Source organism: Furipterus horrens, unplaced genomic scaffold (assembly GCF_987537825.1).
Source record: "Furipterus horrens unplaced genomic scaffold, mFurHor1.1.pri manual_scaffold_4, whole genome shotgun sequence".
Classification (NCBI taxonomy): Eukaryota; Metazoa; Chordata; class Mammalia; order Chiroptera; family Furipteridae; genus Furipterus; species Furipterus horrens.
Window position 1 is genome coordinate 198,467,401 of NW_028327174.1, and position 14,436 is coordinate 198,481,836.

Below are 14,436 nucleotides of genomic sequence, written 5' to 3' on the forward strand. Positions count from 1 at the left end.
CTTTGGCCCCGGATTCATTGCCAGCTTCTTGTTTACTTTCTAAATCAGCCTCTTAATCACGCACCTTCGTTCCATTACAGAACGCAGCTGCTCTGCCAGGTACCTGGAGAAGAACAGACGTGCACTTAGAGAACCCAGAGTACCACACCAGATGGTACTTCAAGTACTTTTTAGGACAAGGTAATTGTGCCATTGTGGTGGTTGGGAAGGAAGGATATTCAGGATGAAAACTCCTGGTACCCTGTCTGTGTGAAACTAACCAGCTTAGGCACAGTGACGTCAGGGCATTTCGCTTCCAGGTCAGTAGTAAGCTTTGTAGATCTGTAGTCTCAGCCCCAGGAGTTTTTCTCCCATGTATATATTTTGGCCAGTTGTTTTTGTCCCTAGGGAGTTGAAGGGGATTAGATGATCTGAATGAGCGATTTGAGACATAATAAGAATTTTCAGGGTGAAAAACAACTTTAGACTTAACAAGGCAAGTGCCCTGTCTTAGAGTGGGTTTTGAACACTTAATTCAAGGCAGTGAGGGTAAGAAATGGTTCCAGAGCTCCGGGGCCAATATGGAACTGCCGAAGGCAGTCGGGACCCCTGCCTCCACGGAGACTGCGGGAGGGATTGGAATCCTGGCTCCACGATTATTAATCATTGGACCTTACACCAGTTCCTCTGGCTTCCCTGAGACTTAATTTCCTTATGTGTAAAGTGAGGGCATTACTGGTACCCACCTGGTAGGTTTGGACAGATGTTTCAATGCGGTACACAGGAAAAACACTCAGCCTGATTGATGCCTGGCACATAGCAGGAGCTCAGTCATTTAGAGCGGTGTACATTTAAAATGAAGGGCTCTCCCCAGTTGGACTGGCTCAATGGATTGAGCGCCAGCCTGTGAACCAAAGGGTCACCGGTTCGGTTCCCAGTCAGGGCACATGCCTGGGTTGCAGGCCAGGTCCCCTGTTGGGGGCGCACAAGAGGCAACCACACATTGATGTTTCTCTCCATCTCTTTCTCCCTTTCTCGCCCTCTCTCTAAAAATAAATAAGTAAAATCTTTTTTTTAATTTTTAAAAATTAAATGAAGGGCTCACGGGAGCATAGCTGGAAAGGCAGAAAACAGGAGGGTGGTTCACGACAGAAGAACTGGAAGGATAATCATTATTGCAGGATTGGAAATGAGTTAGATACATTTCTTATCAGACTAATTCCTTTGTAGCAGGTGTGATGCTTGAGCTATAAAGTACGAGTGGTCAGACCCAAATGGTGTCCTTTTAAAAAAAATCTGATAATGTAGTTTGGCAAAGTGTGTTTTGTTATGAAGAATGAAATCAATGGGAAACTGTCAGCTTCCCAAATATTTGGAAAACATAGTGATGACCGGGGTGGGGTGGTGGGGGGGGTTGGTGCCTTCAGTTTGGATGCCTTCAGCTCCCCCCGCTGGCTCAAACAATAAGGGATATCGCAAGGGATACACAGAGAGGGCAGGCTCCGGGCTTGGTGGGTTCAGAGGCTCTGTGACGTCATCAAGGCCAGGCCTCCTCAGGGTCACAGGACGGTTGCAACAACCCCGGGCATCACGTCTACACACCAGCACCCAGAGTTCAGAGGAGGCCATCCTCAAGAGTAAGGAAGCCTTTCCAGAACCCCCTTGACGCATTTCTGCTCCTGTCTCATTGGCCAGAATTAGGTCACATGTTCATCCCTGAGCCAGGCACCAGCAAGGGGAATGGGAGCGCATGATTGGTAGAGTGCTGGGTTTGGGATCACTGTGCCCTGACCATGTGCGGAGGGCCGGTAGGTACCCCCTGAAGCATCCAACACCACCTGGAACTGGGGGGACCATCTGCATTGTCCCTGTTCTAACCCTGTTTCTTTTCCAGTCCATCAGAATTACATTGGAAATGACGCCGAGAAGAGCCCCTTCCTCTTGTCCGTGACCCTTTCTGACCAAAACAATCAGCGCGTCCCTCAGTACCGTGCGATCCTTTGGAGGAAAACAGTAAGTAACTGGCTCGTACCTAGAGTTCCGTCACCTCTTCACCTGTGTGCGGTGCTGCCTCTATTTATATAAACTTCCACGTCATGGCTAGGAAATTTTTTTCTGTTTTTGAGAAGGTTTAAGGTAACAATCTGCTGTGAAGTGGAGTTAGCTCCCACTCGTGAATTATGTCCCGCACGGGAGTGCTGGCACTCGGCCGACCCCACGCCACCGCAGTTGGGGCCAGCCTTGCCAGGAGCATAGCTGTTCACGAAGCAAAGCTTGTAAAAGATGATGTTGGAGAGCTGTGCGCAGGTTTCCTCAAGTGCGCGCATGATGGTCTTTTCTCATTGTTCGCCTGTTAGGAAGTAGCGGTGCCTTTACCCCACGCCCCTTAGCTTCTGCACAGGGAGGCTGTTTTCTGCCCACCCACCCCCAGCCTTTTTGATGTCTGTTAGTTATACTGCCCCAGTCTCTTCTGGTTTAAATATTCTCTTTGGACTACTCTGTCTCTTTTGGACAAATAATCAGTGTTTTTTATTCCTTTCCCCTCCCTGCTCCTCTTGAAGTAGATATTTGGGTGACTGGGAAGAGGGTTTATGAGACCTCATGGTGGCCGGAGAAGAGGACCATGGAGCCACGGGGGGGCCTCTGGGTTCCTTCCGGTTTCTGTCGTGGAGCGGCTGCCCTGGTCTCTGCACTAGCAGCCGCTGAGATGCAGCTTGTCCCCTCTGGCTTGGGGGGTCATTGGAAAGCACTGGTTCCTGAGATCCGTAGTCCCAGCCATTTGCCCCTTTGCGGGAAGTCGCTGCCTATTGTGAGGTCTTTGCCCTGATCCCAGGCCCCTGGCTCATCCTGTGCAAGCCACGGGCCAGATGGGAGGAGGCAGCATTGTCGCAGGCTCGTGCGTCTCATCCAGCTGACCACCCACGCTGGAAGCTACTGAGTTCCTGCCCCTCGCCGTGTTCAGGCAGGTTCCACCCGGACGTAAGATTCCGCGTGGAAGGCCCTGCTGGGAAGTGAGCTCCTAGTCCAGGTGTCCCTACGCGTCATCAGCTCTCGCCATGATGTGTTTGCAGCAGCCTCTCCGCCTCTTCAAGGCCTGCCCTCGGCACGGGGGAGCCCAGCACCCGCATCTAACCCTCAGCTTTCCAGGGCAGGAAGCGGTAGGTTTCACACAGCTGCTACTTCCAGGAATACCCCTTCTCAACGTCACAGCGTCTTCCCTCAGGAAGTAACCGTCGCGCCACCTCCTCGCCTGGGACTTTGCCAGGGCCCAGGGGAGAAAGAGTGGAGCAAATGCAGGGGGACGTTTTTGCTTCTTGTTTAACTTCCAAGGGCATCGTCACCACCACATCATGAATTGTAAGAAGCACTCTGAAGGGGACAAAGGCAGAAAATGACGCAGGAGGCCTGCTTAAGAGGAGACAGCTCAGGGAAAGCCTTCCGAGGAGGGGACTTTTAAAGGGACCTGCGGGATGAAGGGAGCCAGCCCCAAGGAAAACGGGGACGGGGCTGGGGGGGGAGAAGGGACAACAGATACAAGATAATGAGGTGCGCTCTGGGCGTCACAGTTGGCTGGGATCTGGGAGGGCAGGGGGTGGGCTTCAGACTCCAGGGCCACCATGAAGGCAGCAGCCCGGGGCCGGGCACAGTATCTGTCCCCTCCCATTGAGAACTGCCCGTGCCTTCCTCCAGAGCGCTGACCCGGGCCAGGTGTGTGCCAGCTGCAGGGAGTGCCGCAGGGCAGGGCGCCGAGAAGCAAAGCGGAGCGTTGGCCCAGGGGTCCGTGTTCCAGCCCTTTGCGCCCAAACCCAGTGCCGAAGGCTGTGGAAATCTAAAGAAGTGGGTGATTCACCCCCTCCTCCACCATGAGCTCACATTCTGTTATGAAACAGAGATTGTCAGAGGCATAACCCTGCTTGAAACAGTCTTGATGATCTCGACTGGATTTCTTCTAAACACAAAGGGAAGGTTTGTTTGTTTTTCTAATGATTCACACTTATAAAAATTCCATCAGGACACTATAGCAAGTGAGAAAGAAGAGGATCAAAACAGAACTGCTCAGAGATCATCACTGCTGCACCCTTTCTGACATCCGTCTGTGCACACGTGCACGGGCCACATGCGTGGGCTGATGGTCACCGTGCATGTCTGTGTCCCCGCTGTGCTCACTTTGTGTTGCCTGACATGTGCCTGGACTTGACGTTGCCTCTGCTTTTGTTCGTTCCACTGGAAAACACGAACTGGAAGGTGATTTTATTGGACCGACTCTGGAAAGTTCCAAAAGGGAGAAGATGGGGAGGAAGGGCTTGGCTAGTTCCTACTAGCCAAAGACATTAGGTTGAGCATTTTGTTTTTGTACTTTGCATTACAGAGATTTAACATTTAAATTTTTTTCCTGAATATAAAGGGATATTATGATAGAAATAAGCATTTCAAATACCATGTAATCCACTTCCTGAAACCTGAGTTACTCCCGTGGCCTTGCGTGTTTACGGGCCCCAGCCTGCCCCACACTGCAGCCACCTGTGTGAGATGCCTGCCCGTCTAGTGGAGGGTCTTGAACCTGACCTTCATGCTCCACGCATATGTGTCTGCCTTCTCTTCCCACCATACATTCCACAGGCAGTTTTACAGAAGCCAAGGGCAGCTTGAGGGGGAGCGTATGGAACAGAGAGGATCCAGCCCCTGCCTCGGGGGTGCCAACATCTTCAGAAACTGGCCACAGGGAGGGGAAGCCCAGCGCTGGTGGGGTTGGCAGTTTATATTTTTCTTCAACTCAAACTGTGTGGGTCCTTCATTCATCCCTTTCATTCGCCCAATATTTACTGAGTACTTTCTATGAGTTAGTTGCAGTGAGTACTCATTTAGAGAGGAGGAAACAGACTTTCAAGAAGCAAACGCAGATCCATGTAAAAGTACACATTACACACACCTCTTTGAGAGAGTCAGGTGATTTCTAGTTCAACGGGTCTGACTTGGAGCTATCGCATTTGGGTCCCACTGAACATGTGGAGACTATTTTCTTCTTATGATCTTCGAGGCTGATCTGACTCCTGACTCAGAGACCAAACCCGCTTCTCATGTGGTGCAGATGGCCCATCTGGGCGCCACAACACCTACGGCCCCGGGGAGCCGTCAGTCCGGACGTAGAACAGTGCCGTCATGCTGAAACCCATCAATGTTGGGAATGGGGGACAGCGGGAGAGGCCGTCGAGCCTGAGCAAGATTTTTCCATGTTTATTCATATATATGCCCCTTGAAGAAAAATGGGAAAGGCTAGACATGGGTCTCTTTTAAAGGACATGGGATGGCCCTTCCGGAGATAGAAGTGGCCAAACGTCTCACTGATTTGGTGTTTTGACTTTCCAGGGTACCCAGAAAATATGCCTTCCCTACAGTCCCACCAAGACTCTCTCCGTGAAGTCCATCTTGAGGTGAGTACTAATGAACAGAAGCCCAACACCAGGAGCCTCTGTGTTTTTTCCGACGATTATTCTGTTAGCTTTCTATCCTCTCGAGCCTCGACTACATGCCAGACAGTTTCCTAAGCTCTTGACATGCACTAGCTCATGTCATCTTCACAGCAACCCTATAAGGCAGGTACCATTACCCCCCCACACACACATTTTATAGATGAGGGAACGGAGGCTCGGCAGCCCGCCAGGGTCACCCCGCTAGTGTGTGGGGAGCTGCGGCCCAGTCCAGGTCTGGCTGGTTTTGAGCGTCACCCTTAAGCCTCTCAGGAAGGCCTAGTTGCCTGCTTCCTTTTTCCTTGCCCACATGTAGGTACTTTGTTTTTGGAAACAAAACAAAACAAAAAATCAGGAAAGATCTTTCCTTTCATTTTCTGCTTTGAAATAGAAACTCTTAGGTCAGCAAATGCTTCTCAGGGAAGAAGGCACTTGCTCTTCAAACAGAAAGAGTGCTCGTAGCTCTGCACGCCCAGCTGCCCCTCGTGCACCCCTTTTCCCTCCCTCCAGGTCCCTCCCGTGGTGGGCGGCGGTCTCGCCCGTGAATGCCGCCACTCAGAGCAGGCCTGTGGCTGTGTCACCAGCTCAGCTGTTCCAGCGCAGGGGCAACAGCTCGTCAGGCGCCGCGCTACGTGCTTCACAAGCATTCTCTCAGCAGATTTTTAAACCAGCTCCACAGAGGAGATCTGTGATTATCTCCACTCCCCGTAGGAGGAGTCGGAGCCTCACAGGAGGGAGGGGGTTTGACCCCGATCTCAGTCTCTCCGAACCAGGGGACTGGGGTTGGAACCAGGCTCACCAGCGTCCTATGGTGGGAGCGTGAAGGCTTAGCCCAGCTGCCCGATTCACTTTCTTCAGCTGCTCACTGGGTGTTGGTGGGGGGTGGTGTGTGCAGCTTCCCAGCTACAACTCACAGCTGCCAAAGGGTCCCTTACGGTGACACACTGGACTCTGGCAGCTAAGAATGCGTGTGGCTGGTAAAAGGGCACTGGGATTAAGAAGTAAAAGATGTCATATCTCATTTTTAAGCTTGATCTGGTCTCCGGAGTGCAGAGCGCGTCCTCCCCGCTCTAGGCCTTCGGCGTCTTCTCCTCGGCCTGAAGCCCGGGCGCGGGAGCACGGGAGCAGGGTGGCCTTCTCGGGCCCAGAAATAGCTCACTGTTCCTAAATGTTTACTTGCTTTCGATGTAACGCTTTGAATTATAGTGGCTTAGGATTGTTGTGAATCATTTTATTTTTCCTAAAAAGAAGTTACTCCAGCTTCTTTCTTCTTTATACTTAAAGACGAGGGATTTCACGGGGTTGCCATTTCAGTTAGTTGTAGGAGTGGGGCCCTCGCCTCGCAGCCCTCCGCTCACCGCCTGAGCGAGCTGCGCCAAGAACAGAGTTTTAAAGATGTGAAAAAAGAAAACTGCTACAGTTTCTGCCGGTTGAAGAAGAGAGTTTGTCTGCATTTGTTACAGTCATGACCTGGAAAACTTAAGAGGAAATTAAAATATAAATAATATAGAGTGAGATAAGCTAAGCCTGAGTTCAAATCTTGGCTCCACTACTCAACGGCTTTGTTATCCTGGGCTGAGCCTCCATTTCCTCGTCTTTAAAATGGAGATAAAATAGTACTTGCTTCACAGAGACTAAACAAGGGTGCCTGGAATAAGTCCTCTACAATATTAGCCGTTATTTTTATCGTTCACTTACAAATACAGGGGCCTTGGGGGTGGGTCTCAAAAAAAATAAGTCCTCGGAGGACTTAGGCTAACGGAGATTCACATCGCTTGTCCCACGTACAACAAAGAACGACCTTGTCAAGGACGGTCTTTTGCCCTAAGTGGCAGAGAAATTACCAGTAGAAGAAAGATGTATCAGGCTGTTTTAATTACATTTCACTTTATCATGAATTGCTCTGTAAATGTCACTGAACCACTGTTCTAGGAGATAAAAGTGAGAATCGTGACGATCAGTGAAGGTTGACTGAAGCAGATGCTGCCAGTTCCTCCCTTATCTGCGTGTCACGAGGGGACAGTTATGTGAGGAAAGTACAGTGTGGTGTCTGGTGACTGTCATACGTTCATATGGTCACTCGTGGATTCTTCCTTCATTGGTTTGTGCCGCCCGTGGGCCAGGCCCTTCCGTGATTTCCCAGGAGATGGAACTTAGCTTCTCTCAAGATCTGAGACTCGTTCCACAGTATTTAAGTTTCCACCACACTGTTCCTCATTCTGTCCATTCTGTTTCAGTGCCATGAATCTGGACAAGTTTGAGAAAGGCCCCAGGGAAATTTTTCATCCTGAGATACAGAAGGTAACGGAACTTGATGTTTCATGATTGTGTAAATTGGATCAGTGTTAGGTAACCCTTAGCCGAGGGTACCCAGCGGCGTCACCTGTGGAGCTTGGGAAACATCGTCATGCTGGAGCTCACACCTGTGATTCTGATATGCTAGGTCCAGGGTACAGGCCAGGAATCTGTTTCTCAGAAGGTCCATGGGTGACTCTGAGGCCCTACTGAACTATGTGGTCCTCTGTCCATGAGCCAAACAGTGTGTGTTCAGGAGGATCGCACCAGCCTAAAGCCATTCTTTTTACTGAGTGATGCAGAATTATGTGGAATATGAGATTTTTTTTTAATTAATAAGATATGAAACGTGCTTACCGAGCTGTAACTCGGGCAGAAGGCTGTGCCAGGTGCCGTAGAGGACAGACGGGCCAGAGAGCCGTCCTGTTCCCTTAGGTCCGCGCTGTTAGAGGAGACACTGTGCATTGGGAGAAAGCACCCGAGTCACAGGCTAGGTGCTGGGCCGTCAGAACAATGTCGACCAAACTTTTACCTTGCTCTGGGGCTCTCCCCTTGAAACATAGAAACACGACCATTGCTAGTGGTGCACAGCTATGTGACAGGGACGACAGGACGGGTGACGGGGGAGGGGCTGAGAGGCAGGCTGGGATTCCATCCCGGAGGCCCGGGAGCCAGGAGGGTCTCTCAGCACTTAAAGCTGCCCCCTGGGGAATGAGTAGACAGCGTGAGGGCACTCAGTGGGAGGATGAGCAGTCTTTGCCTGGGTGCCTTTCAGTTCCGTTCACTCGTCAAACAAAGCTAGTGGCTTGCAACTGAGCTCGCCCCAGACGTACAGCATTGCGAACTCCCGTCGCTTTGATTTCATTTAATTGTTAAAATAGTATTTGTACCCTGACTCAACTCCAAAAGGAACTGAGGCAAAAGCAGGTGTGGGAGGCTCAACTTGAAGCAATTGTAAGCTATGCTATGCCCCTAAGGAATTTTTATAGCAAACTTAAAAACAAATTAGAATTATAAATATGCTGGTACCAGTGTGCCTTCATTACTTCATGTGTAGGGGTTATCATTCTTAACCCTTTCCTCCTTGGATCCTGGGTGTGGCCCCCAGACTGAGTCCCAAAACCCACAGAGCCCACTCTGACGCTTCTTTGTGCAGCTCGCTGCTGAGTTCATTCATCTGTGCTCAGTTACCCTTCCCTTTCTCTCCATAAAATAACAGGACAAGTCGATACATCAGCCTCCTGCCTGTTTATATCAAAACAAGACTTTTGTGCTGTCCCTGCATGCATGTTTCGGCTTTCTTTCTTTTAACAAGTAACTATGCATGAGCCTTCCCCATCCTCCGTGTGTGTGTGTGTAGTGTGTGTGTGTACACACATAACTGTGTACATGTGAGTGTTCGACTCAGCAGCAGTTTCACGCCTGTTGTCTGGTTTCTGTAGATGTCCCTTCAGAAGCCTTAAGCCACAGGCTTTGGGTCTAGGGGAGAGCGTCCTTACAAATCCCTGGGTCCAAAAGTAAACAGAAAACAAGCCAATCACGTTAGAAAGAAGGCATCTTTCCACCAGGAGAGCAGGCGGCGTATGCTCTTTAAAAGTGCTATTTACTCTTTCTGGCTGCTCTGCTCTGGTAGCACTTTTCTGGGCAGGACCTTTCCGGAAGCGGTGTGTGATAAGCTAGCTTTAAATGGCTAGAGAAACCCAGGTGTCTTTGTGTCCGTTCCCACTGCTAGGCACTATCTTTGTAGGTAATCGTGGTCTAATAGGACGTTCTGAAATGACCGGGCATTTTACAAGAATCTGTAGAGCTGTATTTGAATTTTAAAAGCGCTTCTGAGGGGGTGGAGGGGGTGGTATAAACATCAGTAGGCTAACGCATGGCTTGCATAGAAAGTCAGAATCAAATGACCCCTGTTAAGCATGGACATGACTTTTCAAACTTTATTTGACAGGACCTGCTGGTTCTTGAAGAGCAAGAGGTGAGTAGTCTGACACACTACCTGTCCCTCTGTGCTCTGCCTCTGTGTTTATAAACGTGCTTCCGGCCAGACCGCTCGCCAGGCTCCCACGGTGGGAGTCTCTTTGCGGGCATGGCTTGTCAAGATGTAGTTCAGGATTTTCTACGCAGCTAGCTACCAAGATACAAAAACAATCAGGCTCCTTAAACCTGCTTGGACATATTCAGACTTTAACCTCGTGATCAGTGTGGGTAATAGGTTTTAATTTCCACTAAAGATAGGGTGTTTGCACTTTATTATACCCTCGCTTTACAGAATGCCATATTTATTGGTGTGTTTCTAATCCCTGCTGCCCCACTTAAAAAATGTATTGTGTTTTCTAAGTACATAGCTAACATAGGGAAGCACCTGAAATATTATAGACGATTGGAGTGAATAGAGTACAGTTCGTGCACACTACCCACATCTCTCAGTAAATACCGATCTCATTCGTCCAATTGCTCAGGACAAACTTGGACAAATCCTGGCCCCTCTCTTTCTCTCATATTCTGTATCTAATCCATCAGCACATCCAATTGACATGGCTTCAAAATATGTCCCTAAGTCAAACGTGTCTCGACATTCCCACTACGACCACCACCGTCCTCTCTTCCTGGACTCTGCAGTGTCTCCCTGCCCCCGCTCGCCTCTCTTCTAGTTTCCGTAGGGTGGTGAGGCCATCCCTGTGCTCAGAACTCCAGTGGTTCCCCGTCCCACTCAAGGTAAAGCCCAGAGTCCGTACCATGGCCTGTGGGGGCCGGCCTGATGCCCCGCAGCCCTCCCCACGCCGTCCACACTGACCTCCTTCTCCTTCCACCCTCTCAGGAAGAGCCTGCTGTCACTGCTGGGAGGAGCGTCCCCAGATGTCCTCAGGGGCCACACGCGCCCTTGATTAGGCTCTCTGATCACAAAGGCCTTCCAGGTCACCCTAGCACAGCGCGCCCTGTCTCTCACCCTCTGCCCCTCCGCACTGCTTTGCTTTTCTTCTTAACACACGTATGTTTGCTGATTTATTTTTCCTGTTGCCCACACTCGAATGTAAGCACCTTGAGAATAGGGACTTACTCAGTTTTGTTCACTGCTGTGTCTCCAGGTTCTAGAATAGTGCAGGGAGAGGGCGCAGATTACACATTTGCTGGTTGAATAAGTGAATTATGTATTGATTGGGTGAATTATGAAATATTGTGATGCCATTAAAAAGAATGAGGCAGGCCTTATCTACTAGCATGGAAACAATTCCATGATATGATACTTACTAAAAAAAAAAAAAAAAAAGAAAAATGAAGAAGAAGCAATTCACAGGGCAATACTTACAGTATAATCCTAGTTCTTATAAACAAAGATTTATGTGTATATTCATTCATTCGTTCATTGATTCAACAAATATTCGCTGAGCTCTTACTACGTGTGTTCCACGTGTGAGTCGAGGCTTTGGGGGAACCTCAATGAACCCAACAGCCTTTCTTCTCCATTTGTGTTCTGCCAAACCAACACTACAGAACTTGATAAATGGAAAACATGAAAGCTCCCCCCTCCCCCACTTCCACCCTCCCTCAAAGAACCCCTGTTAACTGTTATATCCACTCATATTTTTTTCGGGTCTCCCAAATTTTCAAAAATAAGTAGCTGACCTCTTTATCCACAATTTTATTTCCTTACTAAGGGGGTGTTTGCCCGAAAGAACAAGAGCGCTCACGACAGCGTAACTCATGCACAACAAGCACGTACCCAAACGCGTCTGAGGCGGCGTGGGCTTCCCCGAGAGCTGCGGGCCCAGGCAGGCCGACTCCATCCTGCCGGCCTCTCAGCCGGGAGCACTGGCCCCGCTCCACTGGCTGTACTGATAACTGTCAGCTCCGAAGGCGGGCAGGGAAATGCAATGAACAACATGAATGACGTCCCCAAAAGGCCTTCCGTCCAGTGAGGAGCTGTTGGTGCCCTGCAGCCCGGGTCTCGTTGGTCCCTGCATGGAGGGGCCCCCAGGAGCCAGCATGGTGTCCCAGGCTGTAACATGCGTGGACAGGGTGACAGATGTGTGGAACCATCTTTTCTGTGTGGATCACAGACATGTGGAGGCATGGCCTAAACATAAGCCCAAGGAACCAGGGGCGTCCAGTTTTAAAACAAGCCCTCATTGCTGGGTTCCCAGAGAGTCTTCTGGGAGCCTTGGGACTTTGGTTTCCCCTCATAGTTCGCTTTTCTCAGAAGAAATATAATTCCTAGAATGCTATTTATTCCCAAGAATGCAACTATACCTTGGTTAATAATTATGTTGAGTTTTGTACCAGAAGATTTAGAACTTAACAATGGAAAGTCCCGTGTAAGTAGGAATTACAAATATGACCGTATTATCTCCATGGGAAGTATCTGAGCAGGACTTCAGTTCCAAGAAGAGCAGATCCCATGGATTCCCCCCGCCAGTCACCTCCCTCTGGGGGTCCAGGAGTGGACCCGGGGCAAGTCCCCTCGTCCCAAGTCCCAGAGCTGCAACCAGCAGCCTCATGAAGCACTCAGGATTTTAGGGTGAACAGTTTGTTAGAATATGATCTGTGATGGTCAGGTACCCCCAAATCAAACTACCCCCCTAAAAGAGCCCCCTAAAAACCACCTTCTCCAGAAATATAGTCCCTTATCATCAGCACTGCCTTGATTTCTGAAGACAGGTGGAAACTCTGGGGTAGTCATTGACATCACTTGGGGAGGCCTAGCAGTGACATTCCCTAAATGAGACCCTGAAAGTGTCATTTCAAATCACAGCAGGGCCTTAAACAATGGAAGTTCATCCCATCGTTTCGTTGTAACATTGATGGGAAAAAAAACCCAGCCAATTCCCACAGTCTGTGCGGAGCCTGCATGTTCTCCCCCTGCCTGCACGGGTTCCCCTGGGGACTCCAGCTTCCTCCCACATCCCAAAGGTGTGCAAGGGAGGGGAACTGACATGTCTGCACTGTCCCGGTCTGAGGGAGTGTGTGACGCGCCCGTGACGGAAGGGCGTCATATCCAGAGTTGGTGCCTACCTTCTGCCCTGAGCTGCCGGGAGAGGCTCTGGCCAATCACCGCCCTGAACGGAAGCCAGCTAGTGGGAAAATGATGATCTGACTTGTTTTTATTTATCGTTCTTAAGTGTATGTATCACTTGTCTTGATTTCAGTGTTTAATATTAGAACCACTCTGGGTCTTTATTTAAAAGTTTGGTGATGGCTTTGTGACCAAAAATAGGCCGTAGGAACTTCTCTCTTGTTTGTATTAATTAGCCTGTGGCAAAATTGGTTTCATTATAAGTCATCGCGCTTAAAGTCACAATTTCCAAGAACCTACAGAAGACGTTAAGTGAGGACTTCTGTACTTATCGAGGCCTTGCAACACCAGTCTCTGGCACACCCCACCCCCAAAGCGGCACGGGTGCTTGGCACGGGTCCTTGGCAAGGGTCCTGGTAGCCGGTGCCAGTCCCAGAGCGTCCCGTGAAAGCTTTTACGAGGTTTGGCCAGCGATCAGGCAGCAGGGGGCCCCCATTTCTGCCTGTGGCTCGGCCTCCCTCGGCTCACAGCTGTCCTGAGAAGACCGTGCCCTGCGACTGGAAGGAGCACCGGAGACCCGGCTTCCAGCTCAGTCCTGCCGTTCACTTAGCACCAGCCCTGGGCAAGTCTCGCCTTCCCCGGGCTTCAGCTGTCCTGTCTGTAAAACCAAAGCGTGGATTCGGTGGACCTCAGCGTCCCTTCTGGTTCTAACAGGCTGTTAGTTCGTGGCTCGTCGCTCTGGTCAGTGACCCACACCTTCTGCCCTTGGCCTGCTAGCGGTCGGATCAGCTGGACCTGACCCCAGGCCTCCAGGCAGTCTGCGGGCTTGTTGCTCTAGTCCAGTGGGTCTCAAAGCGGGTCCCTGGACCGCAGCCTCAGCTCCACCTGGGGGCTTGTCAGAAATACTGATTCTTGGCCCCACTCCACTGCTGGCATGGAAACCCTGGAAGTGCAGCCCGGCACTCTTGATTTTAACAAGCCTTCCAGGGGATTCCGATGCCCGCTCAGGTTGGAGAGCTTCTGCTTTAGTCCCTGCTTGTTATTCTGAGAGGGTCCTCTGTCAGGCCCCAAACTACTGTGGGCGCTCTTTACGGGACTGAGGCAGGCTGCCTCCAAGCTTCCCCAGCTCAGTGGAAACTCCCTGTCCAGCAGAGGTTTCAGGATCACGGATGAGAGAGAACAAAGTTACCCGGACACTGTCTTTTGTCTGGGAGGAGGAGAGCCCCGAATGTCCCGTCCTAGTCCCTTCTATTGAGGAGGGTATTCGGGAGATACAAGGTCAGGATCATAAATTACCAGTCAGCTTCAAACGCGTGGGTTACAGTTAACAGTTACTGATTACAGGTAACGGTGTAAGGAACCCAGTGACCATTCTGGGTCAGAATCTGCTAGACATCCTGGTGCCATACTGACAATAGGTGCAAAGCTTCATACATTTTTCCAGGCGTTTGATGCCACATACTATTAATAGTTAGCTAAGAGATAAGAAAAACAGAGCAAGCTTCAAAGCATAATATGCATTCTTTAAATCTAATTCCCACGGGAACCCTCTCTGTGAGTGGCCTTCAAGTCATGCCTGCCTCTGGCCTTCCTGGTTTTCTGGTTGAGTCTTACAGGCCTTTTAAGGGCCTGGCTTGCAGCTGGGCTACAGTTCCCAAAACCATACAAAGTGGTCCCCTA

At 50.2% G+C, this 14,436-nt stretch overlaps 1 protein-coding gene across 4 annotated transcripts in view; it reads left to right on the top strand.

The window, feature by feature from the left end:
* GARNL3 (GTPase activating Rap/RanGAP domain like 3) overlaps positions 1-14,436 on the top strand; it is a 125,652-nt gene that overhangs the window by 68,735 nt on the left and 42,481 nt on the right. For all 4 annotated transcript variants that reach the window (XM_090274744.1, XM_090274745.1, XM_090274747.1 and 1 more), the window contains exons 5-9: positions 81-180; positions 1,874-1,992; positions 5,347-5,411; positions 7,685-7,748; positions 9,694-9,720. In XM_090274744.1, the coding sequence (XP_090130870.1) occupies positions 81-180; positions 1,874-1,992; positions 5,347-5,411; positions 7,685-7,748; positions 9,694-9,720 (375 nt within the window). The remainder of the gene's footprint in view (positions 1-80; positions 181-1,873; positions 1,993-5,346; positions 5,412-7,684; positions 7,749-9,693; positions 9,721-14,436) is intronic.